At 41.4% G+C, this 22,129-nt stretch overlaps 7 protein-coding genes across 7 annotated transcripts; 3 read left to right on the top strand and 4 right to left on the bottom strand.

Annotated features, from left to right (window-relative positions):
• Positions 1–250: 250 nt before the first annotated feature.
• IL334_002511 (YbgI/family dinuclear metal center protein) lies at positions 251–1,875 on the bottom strand (the record flags this gene model as incomplete). Its single annotated transcript, XM_062934255.1, has 8 exons — positions 251–454; positions 566–624; positions 703–765; positions 897–1,069; positions 1,259–1,465; positions 1,550–1,598; positions 1,658–1,673; positions 1,777–1,875. The coding sequence occupies 8 exons, from the start codon at positions 1,873–1,875 to the stop codon at positions 251–253; spliced, it is 870 nt and encodes a 289-aa protein (XP_062790306.1).
• Positions 1,876–2,911: 1,036 nt separating this feature from the next.
• Positions 2,912–4,680, top strand: IL334_002510 (uncharacterized protein; the record flags this gene model as incomplete). Its single annotated transcript, XM_062934254.1, has 7 exons — positions 2,912–2,938; positions 3,064–3,077; positions 3,172–3,520; positions 3,630–3,947; positions 4,091–4,296; positions 4,462–4,538; positions 4,622–4,680. The coding sequence occupies 7 exons, from the start codon at positions 2,912–2,914 to the stop codon at positions 4,678–4,680; spliced, it is 1,050 nt and encodes a 349-aa protein (XP_062790305.1).
• Positions 4,681–5,690: 1,010 nt separating this feature from the next.
• IL334_002509 (uncharacterized protein) lies at positions 5,691–9,780 on the top strand (the record flags this gene model as incomplete). Its single annotated transcript, XM_062934253.1, has 5 exons — positions 5,691–6,147; positions 6,225–8,137; positions 8,232–8,303; positions 8,368–8,513; positions 8,574–9,780. 5 exons carry the CDS (start codon positions 5,691–5,693, stop codon positions 9,778–9,780), a joined length of 3,795 nt encoding a protein of 1,264 aa, XP_062790304.1.
• A 374-nt stretch (positions 9,781–10,154) lies between these two features.
• Positions 10,155–13,370, bottom strand: IL334_002508 (uncharacterized protein; the record flags this gene model as incomplete). The annotated part of the gene is made up of 1 exon (XM_062934252.1): positions 10,155–13,370. One exon carries the CDS (start codon positions 13,368–13,370, stop codon positions 10,155–10,157), a length of 3,216 nt encoding a protein of 1,071 aa, XP_062790303.1.
• A 422-nt stretch (positions 13,371–13,792) lies between these two features.
• Positions 13,793–16,325, top strand: IL334_002507 (uncharacterized protein; the record flags this gene model as incomplete). The annotated part of the gene is made up of 12 exons (XM_062934251.1): positions 13,793–13,925; positions 13,997–14,019; positions 14,090–14,474; positions 14,553–15,261; positions 15,320–15,354; positions 15,404–15,466; positions 15,523–15,636; positions 15,695–15,704; positions 15,761–15,886; positions 15,941–15,966; positions 16,019–16,091; positions 16,166–16,325. The coding sequence occupies 12 exons, from the start codon at positions 13,793–13,795 to the stop codon at positions 16,323–16,325; spliced, it is 1,857 nt and encodes a 618-aa protein (XP_062790302.1).
• A 312-nt stretch (positions 16,326–16,637) lies between these two features.
• Positions 16,638–17,992, bottom strand: IL334_002506 (uncharacterized protein; the record flags this gene model as incomplete). Its single annotated transcript, XM_062934250.1, has 2 exons — positions 16,638–17,671; positions 17,737–17,992. 2 exons carry the CDS (start codon positions 17,990–17,992, stop codon positions 16,638–16,640), a joined length of 1,290 nt encoding a protein of 429 aa, XP_062790301.1.
• A 519-nt stretch (positions 17,993–18,511) lies between these two features.
• On the bottom strand, positions 18,512–19,792 carry IL334_002505 (uncharacterized protein; the record flags this gene model as incomplete). The annotated part of the gene is made up of 3 exons (XM_062934249.1): positions 18,512–18,543; positions 18,615–19,599; positions 19,733–19,792. The coding sequence occupies 3 exons, from the start codon at positions 19,790–19,792 to the stop codon at positions 18,512–18,514; spliced, it is 1,077 nt and encodes a 358-aa protein (XP_062790300.1).
• Between the last annotated feature and the right edge of the window lie 2,337 nt (positions 19,793–22,129).

Below are 22,129 nucleotides of genomic sequence, written 5' to 3'. Positions count from 1 at the left end.
GAAACGCTTGAGGAGAGCAAAACGAGTTGAAAATTTTTGGGGAATTGGGGAAGAAGGTAAAGAAGCTTTTTATATATGATGAGATGCAAATTGTTCATCTCGCAGAGACAGGCACCATATTTCTAAAAATGTATCGTTGTCATTTATCACTAACGCAAAATCAATGTTTATAAGACGCTTGCTTCATAGTCCCATTTACGTTTATTGTAGAAACAATGAGATCACGCACACGTCAAAGTACATACATTTCTTAGATAACCCTCAAAGGATCTTTATCAGCTTTACTGACTAGCACTTCCCAATTATTCAGATTATCTCCATCATGCGAGTATTCATCGTTCAATTCCTTTTCCAGCCAAGGTCTTAGTACTGAAGATAAATATGGTCTTTCAGTATTTGTATGATTTGTTAAAATGACCGATGTTCCTGAATGGATAGCAGCTAAAACCTCGTGCTATGAAAATCCGATTGGTAAGTTTTATTCCATTTTTCGACGATGACTTATTGAGGATACAAATGAACGATAGTGATTTGTCGACTTGTAAGAAAGTTGTCAGGAACTTACATGGGACATTTCACCTGTCAAGTATAAATCCGCTTTGACACCTTTGAATAGACTTGCACCTATAAGAATCTCCGTCATCATCAGGTGCTCAAATTTTGCTTCCTCAACTTCACTCGATGGTCAAATAGATGACTCACCTGATCCAGCACAGACTGCAATTGAGTTGATCGGTCTTTCTAAGTCTGGAGTAGCAAGTTGAACTAGGGGATTGACATTCACAAACGTAAAGGGATATAGACTCGTTAGCAACCACACGCATGGGTGAACATTGAACATGAAAACAAAGGCTGATTTCTCTCTATACCGGTACACAACACAACCAAATACTCACCATGATCCAATTCCAGATGATCTTTAACCATCTTAATTACCTGTCTAACATCTAAAGGGATTTTCAAATCAACTATTCTACCCATACCGGCGTTTTCGAATCCTTCAATATTGGAATCTGATTTGGTAATTGGTGAATCTGATTTTGAAAATGGTAAAAAAGGTTTAACCAGCCTATTATAATTTATAAGTATCTTTCCGATCAATAGAAACTCGGACAAGCAGATTGTGATTTGAGATATGGGAAACTTGAAATATTGCCTTTTATACTGTACTAGGTCCTTGATACTCGTTCTTTCGTTTTTATCCGTCTTCTTATCTCTCACCAGATGAGCCACTACTAAAAACACACATCTGACTCACCATGTATTGATCCCGTTGGGCGTAGCATCTAAGCTTGTATGAGGTGAAAATACGCTGATTCCTTTAGCAGATAATTTCAGTAAAGAAGATTGTAATGGATCATTAAGAGTTAATGATTTCAATCCTCTAAATATCGGTGGATGATATGATACTACCAATGCCAATGAAGGTAATGATAATGCTTCTGCTGCTACTGAGGGTGTTAGACTAGATGAAATTCGTTTTTGTGATTAGCTCAGCTCTACCCTCAAGTATCCATCTCAGGCGTATGTATTGATAGCCTTGACTCACTCGATGGTCAAGAGGACTTGTCGATGACTTGGATTAGGATATGGTGCTTCTACAGGAGCTCATATATGTCAGTATTTTCTGCTGGTCTGCAATCAATGCGAGATTCACCGATCATAGGACCGACCTAATCAACATACCAAAGTCAGATCAGCTGCTCAATCAATCGGATTGATCACGTATCTCGTCAGACTCCGGAATGGGGAGCTGAAATCATATTCAGAACCCACATTATCCCAACTTTTATCGGCAAGTTGAAGAGGCGCTATTCTCTCCCAGACCCTTTTGATCAGAGCCATAGGTGTGATTTGTACTATACTTGACCCCATGCTTGTCGATATTCACTGGCTGATAGATAGCTAGTGAGTGATTGAGTGGATTTTTGTGTGAGTATTTCAGCTTGGATCTTCTCGACAACTCGTAAAAGTGGAGGTTTGATCAGAAGAAAGAAAGAATGTGGCACTTTGTATTTAGGTGAAGTTGATATGTGACGGTTCATCTGATAGGTACGGATCATAGCGATTGTGAACAGTACCAAAACGTATGCATGAGCTTCTCGCTATCATACAGCTACTCGAATAGCAGAAGAAGTCAGATAGCTGATTACCACAGAGGAAGCTCAATCAACCTACACGACCATGGACCAGTAAGACGTGTTTTAACACTCTAATGTTGGCCAGTTAGTTTCCATGTGCCGTGTTGAAAGGGGGAATATGACGCGTGGTAAATAAAGTGCCACGAAAGAGATGAAATAAAATACAATGGGAAAAGAAGGGTACAGTGAGGTTATAAAAGGATTTCAGGGTAATTACTGTATAGCACCGCACTCTCACCACACTCACTCTTATCACACCCCCAGCACTTGCTCTGCTCAGACATTCCATCGGTCCACCGCTCCTCCTCGCTGCACTCCTTTTCATACATATACAGCTATCATACATCAGCTACTTTCATCAACCCCTTTTCACATACAACAATTCAAGGGAGGATAATCTCAACCAGATAATCCGCATACAACACACATTGAACCAAGACATAAGAAACGGGGAAAAAAAGTCATCTTCAACCGAGACACAAGCCTTCAAAGATCAAAGCCAGGCTCGCGTCACTTTTCTTGTCTCTTTGTCTTGTTCATAAATAATAACAGCTTGAATATCAATTTCTTGAACAATAACAAATAAGATCGACCAGTTTTCTTCTCCTTCTCAACGTATTCTTCTCCTCTTCATAATCCCCAAAACAAGTTATCTGCAAGTATAACTTGATCACATAATTCTACCGGCTGGACCGAATATATATATCCCATACTACCCTCTTTCCGTACCTTCGTTGAACGACATATTGATCGAATACAGTTAATCGAAAATGGCCAGAGATAGACTTGGAAATGTCGTGAGTGCATCTCTTCATACTCAGACTATACCTCCAGAAAGTTCTAGCTATGCGTTGTAGTGTGCCAGGACGAAGCGGGAAAAGAAAAAAGGACAATGCGCTGACATACTCTTTCAACTCTATAGAACCGACAATACGGGTTAGTATCTCCCCCTGGATCTACGTGGTCCCTATCTCTTCTCCACCCCCCTATACTGCTGTGAGCCACACGCTAACGATGAGCACGCGACCAGTGATCAATCTGCACCTCAACCTACTTATCCACCTACGAACGGAGTGATTGCACCTTCAAGAGCACCTAACCCGTATGCTCAACAAGGAAACAACTCTTTACCAGGTGCTCAACCTGGACAATACGCACAGTACGGTCATCAAGCTGGTGCCCAGACAGGATACGGTGCACAAGCTGGAAACCCATACGGAGGACAATATGGTCAACAAGAACAGTACGCAATGGGTGGTGTGAATGGTGGTCAAATTGGAGGTGGTGATTTCTGGAGTGAATTATCAACCACCAACACTCTTTTGGGTCAATTACAAGATCAAATCGGTCAAGTCAGACAGGCTCATCAAGCTAGTTTAGTGAGTTACCTATTGAAAAGATCTCATAACGGTTTTTACAAACGGTTGGCGCTTGACGGTTGACGGTTGACGGTTGACGATTGCTGATCACGATTCTTTCTTTTCGCAGACATCAACAGATCCCAATGCGAGAGCTTATGCGGCAGAGTTGAATGACGCAGCGAGGGAAAAAAGAGAAGAATGTAAAAATGAAATCAAAAAATTATACAAATTAGCCAAAGGTGATAAAGCACAAAAAACTCAAGCGGAAGGTGTCAAAACAAGATTCCAATCTTTATTACAAGAACATCAAGTCATCGAAAAAGAATTTAGGAAAAAAGTTAAAGATAGAGCTGAAAGACAATATAAAATCGTTAATCCAAATGCCACCGAAGAAGAATTGAGACAAGTCACAGAGAGTGATAATCCTCAAATTTTCTCACAGGCTGTAAGTGTTTTCTCATCCTTGCACGATCGAGCAGCGATAGTCAACAGACGGGAATCATATCTGGGCGGAGTGCGGGAGGCAGAGTGAAACGCAACACGATGGATTGCACTCATACTGACCCCCTTGTTTCTTCTCTCTCGCAGCTCCTCAACTCCAACAGATACGGAGACGCTAGAAACGCTTATCGAGAAGTCCAAGAACGACATGCCGAAATCCAAAAGATCGAAAGAACACTCGCTGAACTCGCTCAAATGTTCTCTGAAATGGCCATGTTGGTTGAACAACAAGATGAAACCATTGTTAATGTTGAGAATCAAGCTCAAGGTGTTGAAACGGATATCAAAGCTGGGTGAGTGATTGATTCATCGTGCGTGATGCAAGCAATGGTACAAGGTCGGATTTGAAGCCCTGTAGGAAGTCGACGATGGGTACCAGCGTAGTCGGGCATTCAAAGAGAGAATGTATACATCTGCCCTTCCCGCACAAGCTGACACCATCACGCCTTCTTCCGCAGTTATGATCAGACCTCCAAAGCTGTCGATTCCGCTCGAAAGGCTAGAAGAAAGAAGTGGATCTGTTTCTGGATCGTCGGTGAGTATTTGCAATTATCCCAACTGTATACTTTTCGATATTACGCCTACTGATCGAGCTTTTCTTTTCCCTGCGAATTATAGTCCTCATCATCGCTATATTGGCTTTGGTGCTTGGTATCTACTTTGGTACCAAGAAATAGTCATTTTTGCGTTCAGCTCTTTTCCCTCTTAGTTTGATTTCTTCTTTCATTTTGTCTTGTTCATGGGATGCGATCAGTGATAATGAATACAATCTATGGTGCTTTCGAGAGGATGTCCTTTTAACGTTTATTATCTATTGACATTATATTCCAGTCCTTACCATTCTCTTATACAGCAGGATGACGTTGCTCTTATATGTCAATCTGAAACAATTTTTATCTTGTTATGTTTTAATCCGACCTTGTGTGTGTTCCTCCATGATCCCCTTTACACCTCCTTCTTTCGTGGATTTTCTTTTTATGAATGATCTTAATTGAATACTTGATTGTGGTAGTATGAGATATATGAAATGGAATGAATTGCCCAGTGTGTGGATTGTGGATTGTGGGGTCTCCACTTTGATTGTGACGCATACGCAGTAAACTCATATATTGAATATTTATTAATGATGTGAATCATCGTTGTATGACTGTCATTTCAGTCCTCATTCGAACACTGGGTGTATTGCAGGTGGACTCATTGACCATATAGCATCATCGACAGCGTCTTACAGCTCAGCATATACAGTGTCTCATCGATTCCCATTCGTAGTGCAAGGCATAACCACGAGTGATCAGACTGTCAGTCACGCTCACACGCTCTAGAACTCATGATCAGTCAACTATTGGTGAATTGAGACTTCCTTTATCAACAATCATAAACAACGTAGCAAGTAAAGCGCAGACACTGGGGTCATTGCTTTTCATTTCAACTCTATATATTCAATACATCGCACTCAAGATCTCAAACTCTTAGTTTGGTCACATGAGATTCGGCTAGAAAGCTTTGATCTCCCTCGACAAGCTGCGACAAGTGGTTATAAGATCAGACTGTGAGTTTGTTCCACGATTCTTGCTTTTTACGAAAACATGTGCTGACGAGACTCTCTATCATTCATATATAGAGATTGACGATTGTTCTTTGAGTATCATCTGAACCTGCCAAGTCACGCTATACCATATCTCTCAAGATGGCAGCAGGGTTTCTTACACCTATACATTACCTAACACCTTTCCTCCTTCTCATACCATTAATATTCATCCTTCTCCCTAAACCGGGCTCGTTCCCTGAATTACCAGGTATTAGACCTATCACCATACGTCGAGTGACACCTCGTCGATCAACGATATCAACCTCACTCCTCTTACTTGCCCTTTTGTCATTCGGCGATATCATCATTTTGGTAGCGGATTTACTTACGGCTAGGACAAGACATGGTCAAGATATACCACCTCATCTCAAAGGAGGTCAACTAGGTGGTGAAGTGATTTATACCTTAGGTGGATTGATCGTATGGGGTCTGACATTGGCTGCGGCTTGGTGGAGAGATAGATGGTCTGGAAGAAGTTTGGTTATACTTGGTATCCTCGCTTTGGGCATGGAAATTCCAAATTTGGTTGGGTTGGTCATGAGAGAAATACGTACTGGTTAGTAGCTAAATCACTGCTATATCCAAGGCAATTTTGAGTAATAGTAGCTGATGTATCAAACCTTCGCTTGATAGACGGCTACGATAAAATATTCACTATTCTCTCACTTGTACCTTCATCTTCTCGATTACTCATCTTACCAATCTTCTTATTCGCCGCTTCATCCCCTCGAGTATCTTTCGAACCGGCGGATGAGCAAACTGGGCTTCTCAGCGAGAACACAGATGGTCGGATTGACCCTAACTCCGCATCTGAATATGGTACATTCGATACAGATTCACAGGATCAAGATCAAGACCAAGATCAAAATAAGTCAACAGCTGCACCTACCAATGCCCCTTCAACCCCCACTCCAGCTCAAGGTACAACTAACAACGCCACCGCCACCACTGAGACTGCTACCGCAGCTGCTCAACCTAAGAAAATCAAGATCACCAAGAAGCTAGGCGGTAAACGAGAAGAGAAAAAAGAACTTTCCTTCAAAGAGGCTTGGCCAAAATTTAAGTTGCTGATTCCAAGATTATGGCCATCCACTTCCATCAAACTTCAATTCTTCGTTGGGATGACCGGAGTCATGATTTTCATCGATAGAGTCTTGACTCCTTTAGCACCTATCTCAATGGGTTTCTTAGTTCGAGCTTTAACAGAAAGAAATTCCGTTGATATCTGGAAATGGCTCGGTGTTTACTTGATCTTAAGATTACTCAACGCTTATGGAATCCTCAGTGCCATTCAGCAAGCGTTTTGGATCCCTGTCGTCCAATATACAGATAGGGAAATGCAGATGCTCTGTTTCCACCATTTACTTGATCTTTCCCTGGCCTATCACACCAAGAGAAATACAGGTGAAGTCATTAGAATCATAGAAAGAGGTTCAGCAATAAACGAGTTATTCAGAACTGTCCTGTTCAGTGTGATACCAACTTTCGCAGATATCATCATTGGATTCTCAGTGTTCATCTGGCTATTCGGACCCCTCATGACCGGATCAGTACTATTGATTATGATACCTTACATGGTATTTACATTTTTCTCAACACAGTTCAGAAAAGCCTTGAGAAGACAATACGTCGAAAGGGATTTGGAACAACGTGGAATCGTTTCAGACGTCTTGAACAATTGGGAAAGTGTCAAGTACTTCACAGCTGAAGGTAGAGAATTCGACAGATTCAAAGAAGCCGTTGCGAGCGTACAAGAAGTTGATTATAAATGGACAATGGGATATCAAGCTATCTACGCCGTCCAATCTTTACTCCTCACACTTGGTTTCGCTGTTGGATCAATCATCATAGCTTGGAATATCATGCGTGGTAAAGGTGATGCTGCTCTATTCGTTATCTTCATCCAATATTACGGTTCATTCACTTCACCTCTCAATCAACTGTCCGGTCTTTACAGATCAATCTCAACGGATATCACCGACTCTGAAAAAATGTTAAATCTCTTAGCTGAAAAAACGGAAATCAAGGACGATCCTGACGCAGAAGAATTAGAGGTGACAGATGGAGTCATCGAATTTGACAATGTCTGCTTCTCATATGACGGTAAAGTCGAAGCATTGAAAAACGTTTCATTTAAGGTTGGCAAAGGAGAATCAATGGCTTTAGTGGGTGAAACTGGATCAGGTAAATCAACTATATTAAGATTGATCTATAGATTCTATGATGTTACATCAGGAAAAATCTTGATTGATGGACAGGATATTTCTAAAGTAACTCAAATCTCATTAAGAAATGCAATTGGAATTGTACCTCAAGATTCAGTTCTATGGAATGATACGATAGGTGCCAATATAGCATACGGTAAACCAGATTCGACAGATGAAGAAATTATTCAAGCTGCTCAAGCTGGAAAAATGCATGATAAAATAATGAATTTTGATGAAGGCTATGATACTGTTGTAGGTGAAAGAGGTGTAAGATTAAGTGGTGGTGAAAAACAAAGAGTCAGTTTGGCAAGAATGTTTCTGAAATCTCCTGCTATTTTGGTGAGTACCTCCCTCATATCTTTCTACGTGGAACACCGATGTAGCTTTAGGCGGAAGGATCCCTTACTGATATCGTGAGATTCATCGCTACTAGGTACTGGACGAAGCTACTTCAGCTCTGGACACTGAAACAGAACGAGAAATTCAGAAATCCCTCTCAGCATTGGTAAGTCAATGTCCCAACGGGGACTGATGACTTCACGCTGATCATACCATCATTTTGCCCACAGGCAAAAGGCAGAAGCTCACTTTCTATCGCTCATCGACTGTCCACGATTATAAACTCGGATAGAATCGTTGTTATGAAGAACGGTGAAATTTTGGAAAGCGGTGGATACAAAGAATTGGTTGATAAAAACGGGGCTTTCGCAAGGATGTGAGTGGTCACATCCATTTTCGAACATCAGGTTGACGCTTACGGTGCTTGTGGCTCCAGGTGGAAACGACAAATCTATACTGAAGCTGAATTACTCGAAGATGACGATGTCGAAAAAATCGCCAATACACTCCCAACAGCTGATGACTTCAGACAACGAGCTCATTCACACGCCGATGGCAAGAAGTCCGATACAAAGAATGATCAAGATGGACCGAATGATGGTGATACTGAAAAACCAATTTCTGCCGAATCCTCTGCGTCTACTGCTAGTCCTCCAGACAACCATAAGTCGCCTGATTTCATTGATCTCAACGACAAGCAGGAAGAAATCTCGACAGGTTTCACACTTGATGCTCCTCCTCCTCCTCCTCCAATTGTCGAAGATCCCAAGGCTACATCTTTCGCCGATGCTGTGAAATCTGCCCCTGAACCTGAACCTGAACCATCCCCCTACCCCTCTACTGAGGATCAAGCTGATACGAAAGATGGTCTCGAGATTACCCCTGAACATGTCGAATTGACCAGCGGCGCTACTGGACCATCCTCTGTATTAGAAGCTCAAGATCCCATGATCGCTGCTGGACCAGTTGGAGCTCATGATGATACCCTCGCTCCTACTTTCTCTTCTGACAAGGAAGAACACAAAGTTCAAAAGACGACCAACCCCACCATTGAAATCCCTTCAGTCCCCGAACCAACTGCGTCCACTAAGAGAGTTGAGGTTACCGATACAACAACATCTTTGAACTCCCCTCAAGATTCAAATGACAAAGAAACTACTACCGACACAGTCTCACCAGGTAAATCATTCCCTATCGAATCACCTAAACCATCTACTTCACCCACAGTGCCATTCCCAAGTTCCGTTTCGAACAAAAGATTCTCGACTATATCCAATTCGCCTTCGGTATCTTCTGCTTTATCGTCTAACGGTACAATCGAAGCATCCGGATCTTCACCGTCAAGATCAGATGGGCAATCACTAGGAGGAGGAGATAAAGACAAATCCGACAAGAAACGTAATCGATTAAGTTCAATCAAAGGTTTTGTGAGAAGAATTTCGGATCAAGGTTTGACTAGATCGCCAAGTGGATTGAGATCACCTGCATCAGAAGATTTACCACCAATATCGAATGCCAACGAGAATGAGAATACCCCACTGATAGGAAATAACCAATCTCAAGAAGAGAGAGAAAGAAAGATTTCTACTCACGGATCTATCAATGACAAGAAGAAGAAAAAGAAGAAGCAAGGTAAACATTAAGTAACTACACCCGCGGGTGGATCGGATCGAGAATATTTCTAAAATATGTGAACTAAATATAACATCTAGGGGAATAAATGATTAGGTGATTACCTCACTGTATTATATGCTTTTCTCCTTTGGTGGTAGTAGCCAGAGTAGATAAGGGAGTAAGTCATTACATACCGATTCTTACGATTTTACTTTCTAAATGGACAAAAAGTATTATTCTGTCTAATTTGACTATCTTTGTGTATCTATGCAATGGATTGGCTTGTGATCTCAGATGATCTATGATTGTGTGTATTTAAATACTCTCTGTGTCTTCTCTCTTCCCTTTCATTGTACTTCAGCTCTTCTGCTTATATTTCTGCCCGTAAAACCGTCTTCAAATGCTAGATACTCTCACATCCAAATGTCTTGTTGACTTTCCAAGCTGTTACTCTGACACCAATGGTGAAAGCTAATATGACACCTAGATCAACTATCAGAAGGGTGATTCCGGATGACATGAATCTTGGAGCGAATACTTTCCAAACCATTAAATGTCTCCTTAACCAAGCGGCTGTGACTGCACTTGAGAACGTGATCGTCGAATGATAAATCAAGAAAGCCAATATCAATTGAAGTGAATGATTCAAGACTGGTATTGACGATCTTGGTCTAGGTGATATATTCCATAACCCCATTAAAGGGACGACTAAACTTGACAAGAAGAATGAGCCGAATGTATTCAATATAACCAAGATTGGTGAGAATGGATATGTAACAACTTCGAATCCTATAAAAGCCGATTTCCATTGAATTGAAGATATGACAGCTTGATGTCCGGTTGAGAAAAACCCAATAAAACCAATTAATGCTATGGGTACTATATCCGTAAATGATGGTCTAACTATAGTTTGTGAGGTATCAATTTGATCAATATCAATACTTGTCGCTGAGGGAGAGGAGGCAAAGGTGGACTGTAAAATGATTGAGTCTTTTCTTGTATCTATCAATTCCAAATAAATCAACAACGAAATTAATATTGCAGATAGAACAACTTGACCCATAGGTTGAGAAACCAGATGAACGATCGTGAATGGGATTAAGAAGAATAAGATATATGTTGATCCAAAAGTATTTGCGAATCCTAATACTTTAACTTCTTGTTCACCGGTGGATTGATCTATAGTCTTTTCAACTGTTATACATAAAGGTGATATGAACCAAATATATGGTAATGCACCTAACGTTATACCAATCGAAGATCTTGCCACCCATAGTTTTATCAAAGAGATGGTAGGCACCACTTCAGGTTTTAATCCTTCATAATGTTCCAACCATTCTAATACCCAATAAGTCGCGTTGATAACTAGAACACTTCTCCACAAGTAACCTAAGAAAAAGGGAGCTGGTCCAGCTAATGATTTGGATTTGACTAAAGTGATTCCAATAGCTCGTGGAAGTTGTAAACCCAATGGGATAATAGCGAATAAGACCCATTTAGCAGCTACAGGAGTCGTTCCAGAAAAGAATGTGACTCTACAATATGGTTGTTGTTCTTCTCTACAGATCGTAACAGCTCCAATCAATCTAACGATAATCGCATATGACAGGGAGAGTAGTATAATCTTGATCCTCATACCTGCTGTTGGTGCTGAAAGTGCTTTGAGGAGGTATATTATCGGAATGGTAGTTAAGAGGAATAGTACGACTCTATCTTCCCACATGATGAACGAGTTTGAAGCGAAGGAGGTCGCATGAGCGAAAAGTAACATCGGACCAATGTATCGATTGATCGAGAATGCTCGAGGTGTACTGATTTGCATGAAAAGAGGGAAAACGAGAACAATCTCTGATATCAACGCGAACGTCACGATGAACACTTTGATTGCAGTTGATGGTCTAGCGGTATATATACCTGCGAGTGTACCGATAATTGAACCGAGAATTGCAGATGTTGCGAAAGAGGTTTCGAGAGCCAGTCGAGCATAAACATCCCAGTTGGTACCGTTATTTCTCACACCAACGTATAATGCGACAAGCGTGAGAACGCTCAAGCCTAGAATCAACGATCCGACGAGAATAAGTGGGAGAGAGAATTGCGCCCATAGAGCTCGAAGATGCTTCAGAGCAAGAAGGGAGTAATGTCGATGTGCGGTGATGGATGCCTTTTGATAGTGAGCTGATTGGTCCTTCTCGGTTGCTTGAGCTTGAGATTGAGCTTTCTCTCCAGCTGAAGCTGAAGCTGATGCAGCAGCAGCTTTACCTTTCCTAATCCAATCTGTAACTTTGTTTACCCCTTTGGTCGATGACTCGGATTGAGGTTGTGGTTCCGAGGTTACCGATTCCAAGGTAGCTCTAGCTTTTGACCAATAATTCGATAAAGCTGATCGGATAGCTTTATCTCCATAAGCCCCTAGATAACGCTCGATCTGTTCTGCATTAGCTCTTGTAGCAACTTCCAGAGTGTCCAAATCGTACGAGAAGCATTCAGGAATGACAGAACCGAGATTGTTATATGGTATCGGTACACCAAGGAGTAGAGAGAGGGTTGGAACTATATCAATCTGATTTATATGTCTTAGAGGTTGATTTGACTTTGGGAAAATATATGTTGCCCATGATTCGGTAATTTTATTGTCAAATTCTGATTTTCCTCTTAATGGAGGACCTTTGGAATAAAGCCACATAGCCGAAGAAGTTTCTAATTCTGCATCACCACCATGATTACCTTTATCGTCCATGCCATGATCTCCTAGTACGACCAACAGAGTATCTTCATCCAATAAATCCACCACCTTCTTCAAGACTTGATTCATCTGTTCTAATTTTATTCTCATGGTATCTCTATTAGGACCTACTCTATGGCCAACATGATCCACACCTAAGAAATGACCAATCAGAACGTCCCATTTAGTCTGATTGGAAGGTTGTAGATATGGGAAAATATGTTCAATAACTCCTTCATCTACAGTGTGTAAATCTTCTACATTGAATGAATCATATGGATGTGATATGTTGAAAGTATCAGGGAAAAGATTGGCCCAAGTATCATCACCCATGAATCCAATTGTTTTATTCGCAGACACTAATTGTGAAATAAGAGAATCTTCTTCTATGGCAGTAGAAGCGAAATTTGAACTTATATCAATAAAAGTAGGTAAAGAACCAGTTGTGATTCCTTTGATTCGCTGCATGGTAGATGTGGGTGGATCAGAAAAAGCATTGAAAATGAGTGAATGATCAGGATGAGAAGAGGTGAGTTCAGAAGGTAAAGTTAGGATACCATGATGATGTGGAGAAGGAGGTTGAGGATAATATGGAGATATAAAATCTGTTCTTAAGGCATCGATCACCAAGATGACAGCTTTTGAATGCGTTGCAGGTAGAGGAGGAGGATTGGAGGGTGTATATGAAGGCGACACGTGAGGTATCGTCAATCGTGTGAGGAGGAACCCTTTTGTGAAGACGTATAATCCAATAAGGTGTAACGAAGTGATGTAGAGTAATATCAAACCAGCTAAATTGGATCGTGATATGTTACGCAGCCATGATGTAGACCGACTCTGTATCGGAACGGCAGAGTCACGCTTTGTATTTGTTGTCAATGACTCTTCGGCCATGGTGCTGTATTGAAAAGCTTCAGCATAAATGCATGTTATGCGCGAACGAAGTGAGTTTGCTTACCTATTTGACATCGCGACTCAAAGTGGTGCGACGGTTTGTCTAGTCGCCGACCAAATCTACACTCGCCGTGATTGAATACAAGCCAGGAGTACTTCCAGATGGTCGTGTGGTAACGCTACCCAGTCGAAGAATGAATCAAGCAAGAGCTCATTGATATACTATGGATTGTATGAGTAAGAGAATTGAAATTTCCGGGATTTCAACGACGTGGATTGATTATTTTCGGTGGTGCCTGAGATTTCTGACGTGATACCACGGTCCGGCGCTTGGTCACCACACCTAAAACATCTGGTATCATTCTTCTCTCTTCTTCTTCTTCAATCTATAACGTCGTCAAGGCATCTTGGTATTGTAAGAAATGTCAGGAAAGGCAGTAAGAGCTCCTGCGCCAGCTGCTCAGCCCGCTGGAGGTGCTGAACAACCAGCTGGAAACAATGACAAGTACTGGGGAATCGCTCGTTCTGTGGCCATGTTCTTCGCTGCACAATTGGGTGAGTCCATCCTGTCATGATATGACCTGATATCCCGGTTGAAGATAGCTGACTTCTGGTTATTGGTGTAGCTATGAAATATGGAATGCAACACGTGAGCGTTTGAGATGGCTTTCGCCCGGAAAATCCTAATAATTAATCATCCTTTTTACCCACCATCGTAGATGGGCATGGGTGGAAACAAAGCACCTTCTCCTTCTCTTCCCACTCCAGCCGACAATGTCGATGGAATATCCTCTACTCCCAATGCTATTCCTCTTGCATCAGTAGCAGCTGTTCCCGCTTGGGATATCGGTACACCCCTCTCGATGCTCTTGTATACTTCCACTTCACCATCAGGAAGCGATATCAACCTTGACCATCCTCTCATTCAATGGGACGGTTTGACTTATGGAGGATGGAAAGATGAACGAGAGGCAGACCTGGTTTTGGATGTACCCGAAAGCGTCTGGAAAAATAACGGTAGTTGGTATATGGATGTGATCCTTGTGAAAGGTGGTGGTTCACCAAAAGGCAAAGATTTCCAAAATCTCTCTTCTTATAGAAAACGTGCGTTGAGTTTCGATATACCCTCAGGTATTTTATCGTTTGGGTAGTCTAAAGCTAAATATTATTACTTGATCTTAGAACTCACTCGATTCTTCGCCAAGAAAAGGGTCAGAAAGGAAAAGAAACTTATTGGTAATAAAGACGATGTTGAAGAAATAGAAGAAGAACAACCGATCGATACATCTGCTCCTCCTGTCGTCGCTCATTGGTCTAACAACTTGACCTTGACTATCATCGCATCTGGAGGAGAAGTAAATCCATCTCAATTATCACCTGTTGCGCAACCATATTATACTTTCCTCCCTTCCACCAGTGGAGAAGTTAAAGGTAAAGTATATCCACCACCTATCTATCCCAATGATTTCTGGATAATGAAAGAAAACCTTTATGCGATCAATGAAACAACCAAAACATTACCTTTACATGTGACATATTCCGCCATCTCATCAATGAAGTTCAATATCTTCTCAGCTATGACAGCCTCTTTCGAACAAGCTGCTCAACAACAAGGTGGTGGTGGAGCAGAATTTGATGAAATCAAAAGAACTCTTACAGAAACAAGTCCTTGGTTGCTCATCACTACTGCTATTGTCACTCTTTTGCATACCGTATTCGAATTCTTGGCTTTCTCAAGTGATGTTTCTCATTGGAGAAAAAAGGATAGAGATTTAGTTGGAGTTTCACTCAACACTATTTTGACTAATTGTTTCGTTCAATTGGTTATCTTACTTTATCTTCAAGATAGTTCAGAAGAAACTAGTTTCATGATTCTGTTCGGTCAAGGAATGTAAGTCTATAATATGGGAAAAGCTGTCCGGCATATCAGCTGATGATAATATTCGTAGCGGTCTTCTGATCGAGGCTTGGAAGATTACCAAAGGTAGGCTGACCGGTGCCGTTGCTGAATACTCAGCTGACGGATTGACCAGTTACCAACGTTCGAATACGACCTGCTCCTACTTCAATCTTCGGTTACTCTTTACAATTCGAGGGTGGGTTCATCCAATATATATATAGCTATGGGAATACTAACTTCGGACCACGATAGACAAACGACAATTATCCGAGGATGAGAAGAAGACTCAAGAATATGATGCTCTTGCGTTCAAACTTGTTTCGTACGCTGCTATCCCTTTATTAGCAGGCTACACAGTCTATTCTCGTGAGTCAAATTCAGAGCACTCGGAAGGAATTACGCTGATCTGCGGTGCCCGTCGTAGTACTTTACCAGTATGTCAAGCTATCGGTCACCATTCGGGATCAGTAAAGCTAATAATGTGCCATAGAACTCATCGAGGATGGTACTCTTTCATCGTTTCCACACTCGCTCAAGCTATCTATACCTTCGGTTTCGTTCAATTGGTCCCTCAATTGATCATCAACTACAAGCTCAAGAGTGTCGCTCACATGCCGTGAGTTTAGGTCGTATACTGACCAGTAATACGTCGCTGAATTGTACTCAACAGAATGAAAGCTATGATGTACAAGACTTGTAAGCTAATTCTTCTGTTAACGAACCAAACATAGCTGACACCTTGTAACAGTATCAACTGTCGTTGATGATTTCTTCGCATTCTGCATTCGAATGCCATGGTTGCACAGATTAGCATGTTTCCGGTGAGCTGAGCTAATCTTTTTTGATATCAGAAATAAGCATTCAACTTAATCATCTTTACTTTCCTTGATCGCAGAGACGACGTTGTTTTCCTTATCTTGATCTACCAAAGGTGGATTTACAGAGTCGATTACTCCCGTGTCAATGAGTATGGTCAAGTCAACGAAGGTATGGTTGAAGACGTTGGTGTGCCCGGAGAGAAGGAGGGAGTCAAAGAGACTAAGAAGACTAAGTGAATGGAAAGGAAAGAAGAGCCGTGGGATGGAAGAGACAGCGATCACACCATCGGGCACAAAGGTTCATGATGTAAGGTCACTAAGATGTCAGCATCAAACAGGAGGTTTGAGATCCAGTCCGGTGGTAGTGTAAGCAAGGCAATGAGTCGGTGGCTGTCAAGATGAAAGTCGCAGGATGGTCATTTTATTATAAATAGAAAACAAAAGTATTGTCAACTCAACTTCCATGCAAATTTATACCTGGGGATATGAACCGCACGGCAAAATAGAATATCTTTGCATTCTATATCGAGATTTATAGTTTGTGGAGAATCATTGTCCGTCTCTGCTCATCTTAAACTGTTCGATCCATTTCTTTTCCTTTTCACCTTTGGGCAGTACGATGAAACTCATCAAACCATCTCGGAGCACAACTCCATCTTTCTTGATATCACCTTGTTCTTCCCTTTTAGCTTTTGCTATAACCTCTCTTAATGTCAACTCTTTTCCAACTTTGAGTAAACGCTTTTGGGAAGTTTCAACGTAAACAACCAAGTTACCAATCCAATATTCTTTCTGCGAATCCCATTCTATCCAAGGTACTTGTCCACTGCTGGTAGATGAGGAGGAAGAAGAAGCAGGGGAAGAAGGGAACATCACATTAAATTGATCTTGGAAAGAGGTATTTTCGTTAAAATGAGTAATGAAATCTGATTGACCATAATTTGGATATAGTAAGAAAACAGGATAAATTAGTGGATCCTCAGGTGAAGGCAATTGCCAACCATTCACTTTCTCCTCCTGTTCTCGATATTCAGGATCGAAATGAATTGGATTTGGGTTATCAGGTGGACTATTTGTTTTCACTTCGATCAAACCTCTTTGAGAGATAGCTTTTTTCAACGATATTTTGATGAGATTTTCTTTTCTGATTCTTTCGACTCTATAGTTTTCTCTTTTCAATCCTTTTTCGACATCTAATTTTGCTTTAATCCATAGTTTGATATCATCTTGTAGATTTAACTCTTGAGCTTGTTCTTTTCCTCTTTCAATCACATCTAAAGCTTCTTTCCATCTTTCTAAAGCGATAAGACTTTGTGTAGCTCTATACATTGCTTTAACCAGTGATTTGTCATTTTCAATTTTATCAGCTGTATATAAAGCTATTATAGTTCCTGTATCTTTTAAGACTGATGCGTGGTTTTTAAGTAATAGATGACATTGTGCTCGATTATTCAATAACGATATTCGAAGTTTATTATCTTGTGGATGGGCATTTATACCATCTGTATATGCTTTAATTGCTTCACTATATGATTTTTGTAAATGTAGTTCATTACCGTGATTCTTGAAATTCGATGCGACCTCTGTGAAAGTATAATAGGAATAAGTCAATTTGGATGACTGCATTGTGATAGGAGTGAGTACCCACCGTCACCTTCACCGTCAAATACCAACGTTCTTAAAGCTTCTAATAGATCACTCGTTTCTCCATCTTTGGGAGTTTGTTGCATGAAAAGCGGTGTAGATTCTAATATAGCTTCGAAATCCTTGTATGAATATTCCTTTTTCTTTGCAGGACCAGCGACCTGACCTGACGTCGAAGTCGAAGTCGATGCAGATGCAGATGCAGAAGCATAGGAGGAAAGCAATGCGTCGAGCGGATCATCTGATTTGGTTGATGACATGTCTGTTGTGAATTCCCGTTCAGAGCTGTTGATGACTTTGTATGTAGACCTGCTTGCTTCGTCTCCCCTTTGTTTCGGTCTAGGTAGAACTTTGCAGATGGGATGAATAGACCGCCGGTGTGTTGTGTATTAAATCGTAAATTGTACGAGGGAAAAGGAAAAAGAAAAAAGATGCTGCAACAGAAAACAGAATTTTGGTCAACCTCCACTTGCAAATTTATGGTTCCTACTTCTTCTGTGCAGCTGTTGCTCAAAGCTCTTCACTGGTCGTTCTGGAGATATAGGAAAGCCAAGTGACATTCAGTGTACATGACATGAGCATAAACATATTAAAGGAATCTATCTATGTAGTTATAACATCATATATGGATACAGGAAAAGGCGAATGCACTATTCGCTATAAGACTTCTTCCCTTCTTTCGATCTATTACTCTTCCCCTTTCCTCAATTGATTCCTTGCTTATAAAATGGTTTCCAAATCCATATCTACAACAAGGGTCATTGCGCCTTCACAAACATCTACTTCTCGTATTTGGCTAATTTCTTTTTGACTGAAAGGTATTTGAAGATGTCAGCAATTATTCTCACCAAGCTCTGAAACCCTGAAAATGAGCAGACTCACGCTCAGCAACTTCGCGACGAAGACGGGCACTCTCTTCATTAGCGAGTTTGACTTGAAGGTCTTTGGCCCCGAGATCATGTTCGAGAGATGTAAGGTGTTCTTTTCTCTTCGCTCGAAATGTTCTCGCAGAAATCCTGTTTCTGACTCGCTTTCTGTCTCTAGCGGAGAGCGCTCGATAGTCTTCAACCTTCATTCCCCAAATCATACCATCCTTTTCTACACCTTCAGGTACTTCGGGTTCATGTTCGTGGTCGTGGTCATGATCATCATGGAAATGAGAAGCATCGGAATCAGACAGTATGGAATGACTCCTCTTCTTCCCACCTCTTGGACGTCCTTTCAATCTAGCTTGTCTTGGTGCGGGAGAGTAATGCGGGCTTACGACAACAGATGATATTGGTGACGGTGAACGAGTGAGAGTATGATCAACAATGTGAACAGAGTCGGTTGAATGCGAAGGAGCACTAAGACCGAAGGGAGCTGAGATGGATGACCGGGGTGAATATTGACTGTGTGGTGTACTTTGTGTTAAGAGGGAAGTATTGATACCCCCTGAAGCGGAAGGGAAGTAGAACTGCGGGTAGAAGCTAGATGGTCCTGCTTGTGACTGCTGCTGTTGTTGTTGTTGTTGTTGTTGTTGCTGCTGCTGACTTTGTTGTGATCGTTGTTGTTGGTTTGTTATAGCAGGTACAAAGTTGTCTATTACCTCGGTCTTAACATCGGTGACCGGAACGGAGGTCGCCGCCCATTCGGTTATAGATTGAGGAATGTTACCACTGTTACTGTTGGCCGATAGACCGAAGTAACCGTCTGCCGAACCAGCATTCACATGCTGCGTTTGTTGTTGTGATTGTGCTGATAGAGATTGAGATGGGCCATTCAACAAAGGTGTATTCAGCCAATCGAGAGCATCGGTAGGTGCTGTCGTTGATGCAAGTAAGAAGTTCTGATACAAATATGATCCCCAATTAGGAGCCCAAGAAGCCTGAATGAAACAATATCAGCTTTTGAATCCATCACCGAGCCGAAACGACATGCCGCGAATCTCGTAAGAAACGGAACATTTGCTTTTGAACGAAGATTGTGGTCGTGTCTGAACAGGTTGAAATGGGACTTACCATGTTAGCCATTGATTTCTCATCTGGTGGCAAGTTTGGTAGTGATGATGCCATGTTCATGTTGTATGCAGAACGATGAAGTGGGTCGTATGGATGTATTACTATCTATCGGTATCGATAAAAGTTTGAAGATGATTGACAATAATGAAAATGTTGCAACTGAATGGAATGACAATGCCGAAGTGGAGAAAGCTGAATAATCAGACGGAACGGCGAATGGGTTTATCGTAAATTTGTGAAATTTCCGATGGCGATGATTGATAATCTGTTAAATCGAAGGAAGATGAAGAACGGTTCTTTTCAATTTGGTTGATATGTACTGATCGTGTATTTTTGTGCACGGTAGAGTCGAGATCACTTGTGAGTCACAGTAGATGATATATCTTGCTGTAAAAAGTGAATTTCTTGCAAAAAGAACAAACTTGTTTCACTAATTGTTTGTAACCGGGTTATGTTTTTAAGTCCGCGGGTGAGACCGAGTTTTCAAGATCTATTTGCGGCACTTTCTTGTGACTTTTGAATCGTAAAAAGCTATTTTCGATGAACGGATTTGTCGGATCGAACACTGGTATTTGTGTGAATCTGCTTGTTCCAAGTTGATAGCGAGGGAGAACGTTGAATATGCAGTTCGAGTCGAGGTTCAAATGTGGTTTCTCCTTGTGAAATGGATTTCGAAAATATAAGATTAAACTTATTTATATTTTGTGGGACGAAAACGGGGTCAACAGGGCGGGGGCCGAAGCCGAAGGGCACAGCACTCAGGAAGGGGAAAAATCGAGGAAGTTTGTTTAAATTTGGTAGCGTTGGGAGATGAGAGAAAGTCCAAACAAGCGAGGATTCCGGCTAATGGACTATGTTGCTGGTCTCCGTTTATATATGTATGTTTGTGAAATGACAAAAAGTTAATTAGTGAAGACTATCTTATACTTCGGCCATCTATCGTGGTATGGAGAAAAACAAAGTAAGGGGAATGAGAAAAAATCTCTCATGGAGATAACCGAGCTATATATATTATCTGGGCGTTTGATCAAGCTTCCCACACTTTGGGTTATTCGATGTAAAGTGGTATTGCTAAAGACATCGGGTGTTTGCATCATAGCAACAAAAGACCATTATATGCCGTGCACGTAAAAGAAACCCATTATCGGTGAATGATTATGGTTATGTTATTTTTATCTTTTTATCTCTTAATATTCTCAATCGTCATTTCTCTATCGGTTGACCTTCAACCCTACGCCACAAACCGACCTCTCACCGAGCAGATATAATCGTTATACGGAGCCGAAGCAGATCTCTTCTTTTCAAGGAGATTATAGGCTTATGAATGAGGTAGATGAACAATGATCCCGTTTCCCAGCCTCAATCTATCTCTCTTCAACCGCTACAAAAAAATATTTATGTCTCTTGTCTCACTTAAGTTCCACCCCCGAGATCATCACATGTCTTGTTGTTGATTTCGTCGTGAAATTTTCCCTTAAAGGTTGAGGGATTGGAGGGCGCCGATTTCGATGATTGTCAAACAGATCACATAAAGCGGAAGCGATATGAGTGGTCATAGGCAAACAGGTAATTCGTACGTAAACGGATTTTTGTCCTATTCTTCCTGTAATTAGACTATGAACATACACCACAACAATCAGAGAAACAGAGAGGAAGTTGGCAGCTGTCATCGGCCGCCCCGCATCCCGGCCGCCAATTACACTTCGCACAATTTTGTTCCCGTCGCGATGGATATCCCAGAGGGAAACTCAGACCCAGAACCCGTTGTTGGACCGCAGGGGATAATCAGTGTTCTATGCAGCTAGTGCTTGGCTAGCCAAGACAGTTTGTGTGAACAGCATAAGATCGGTGATAGGCGGTTGAAATTGATATGGCGGTGGGACCGCCGGATTCAGATCTGGTGTAGAAATGCAAAGTTTCCTGCGTGCCGTTTTCGGCAAGATGGCTTTTCTATTAAGCATGCTTCCCTCTCTCCTGTAAAGAAACGAAAGGGAATCTCATAATTGAACCATTCCGCTGGAAACGCCCGCATAACGTTATTACCATAGTTGATCCCGAACAGGTTTATGTAAGTGGAGGAGAAAACAGTCAGCCGGTGGAGGCAGTCTTTAGCGAATACATAAACTGAATTCAGCTTTTTCTTCCTCCACTTTATTCCTCCACTTTGAAGGTTTTCTACTTTATGTGGGATCATATAGATAAAGAGCGCAGTGAGTAGAAACAATGAAAAGCCACTGATATCATGTACGGTGTTTGGTCTTTCGTTCGCGGCCCTCTGAAATGACGAGAAATCCAAGTTCGCAATTCTGCTGTTATGTGGTAGTGCTATTCTACTGGAGCCGGCGGTATCATGTTGACTTTGCTTTCAAAGCAGTTGAGTGAAGGCCTAGATCATTA

Source organism: Kwoniella shivajii, chromosome 3 (assembly GCF_035658355.1).
Source record: "Kwoniella shivajii chromosome 3, complete sequence".
Classification (NCBI taxonomy): Eukaryota; Fungi; Basidiomycota; class Tremellomycetes; order Tremellales; family Cryptococcaceae; genus Kwoniella; species Kwoniella shivajii.
Note: the sequence above shows the minus strand (reverse complement) of the source record. Positions and strands in the feature narration are given on the sequence as shown.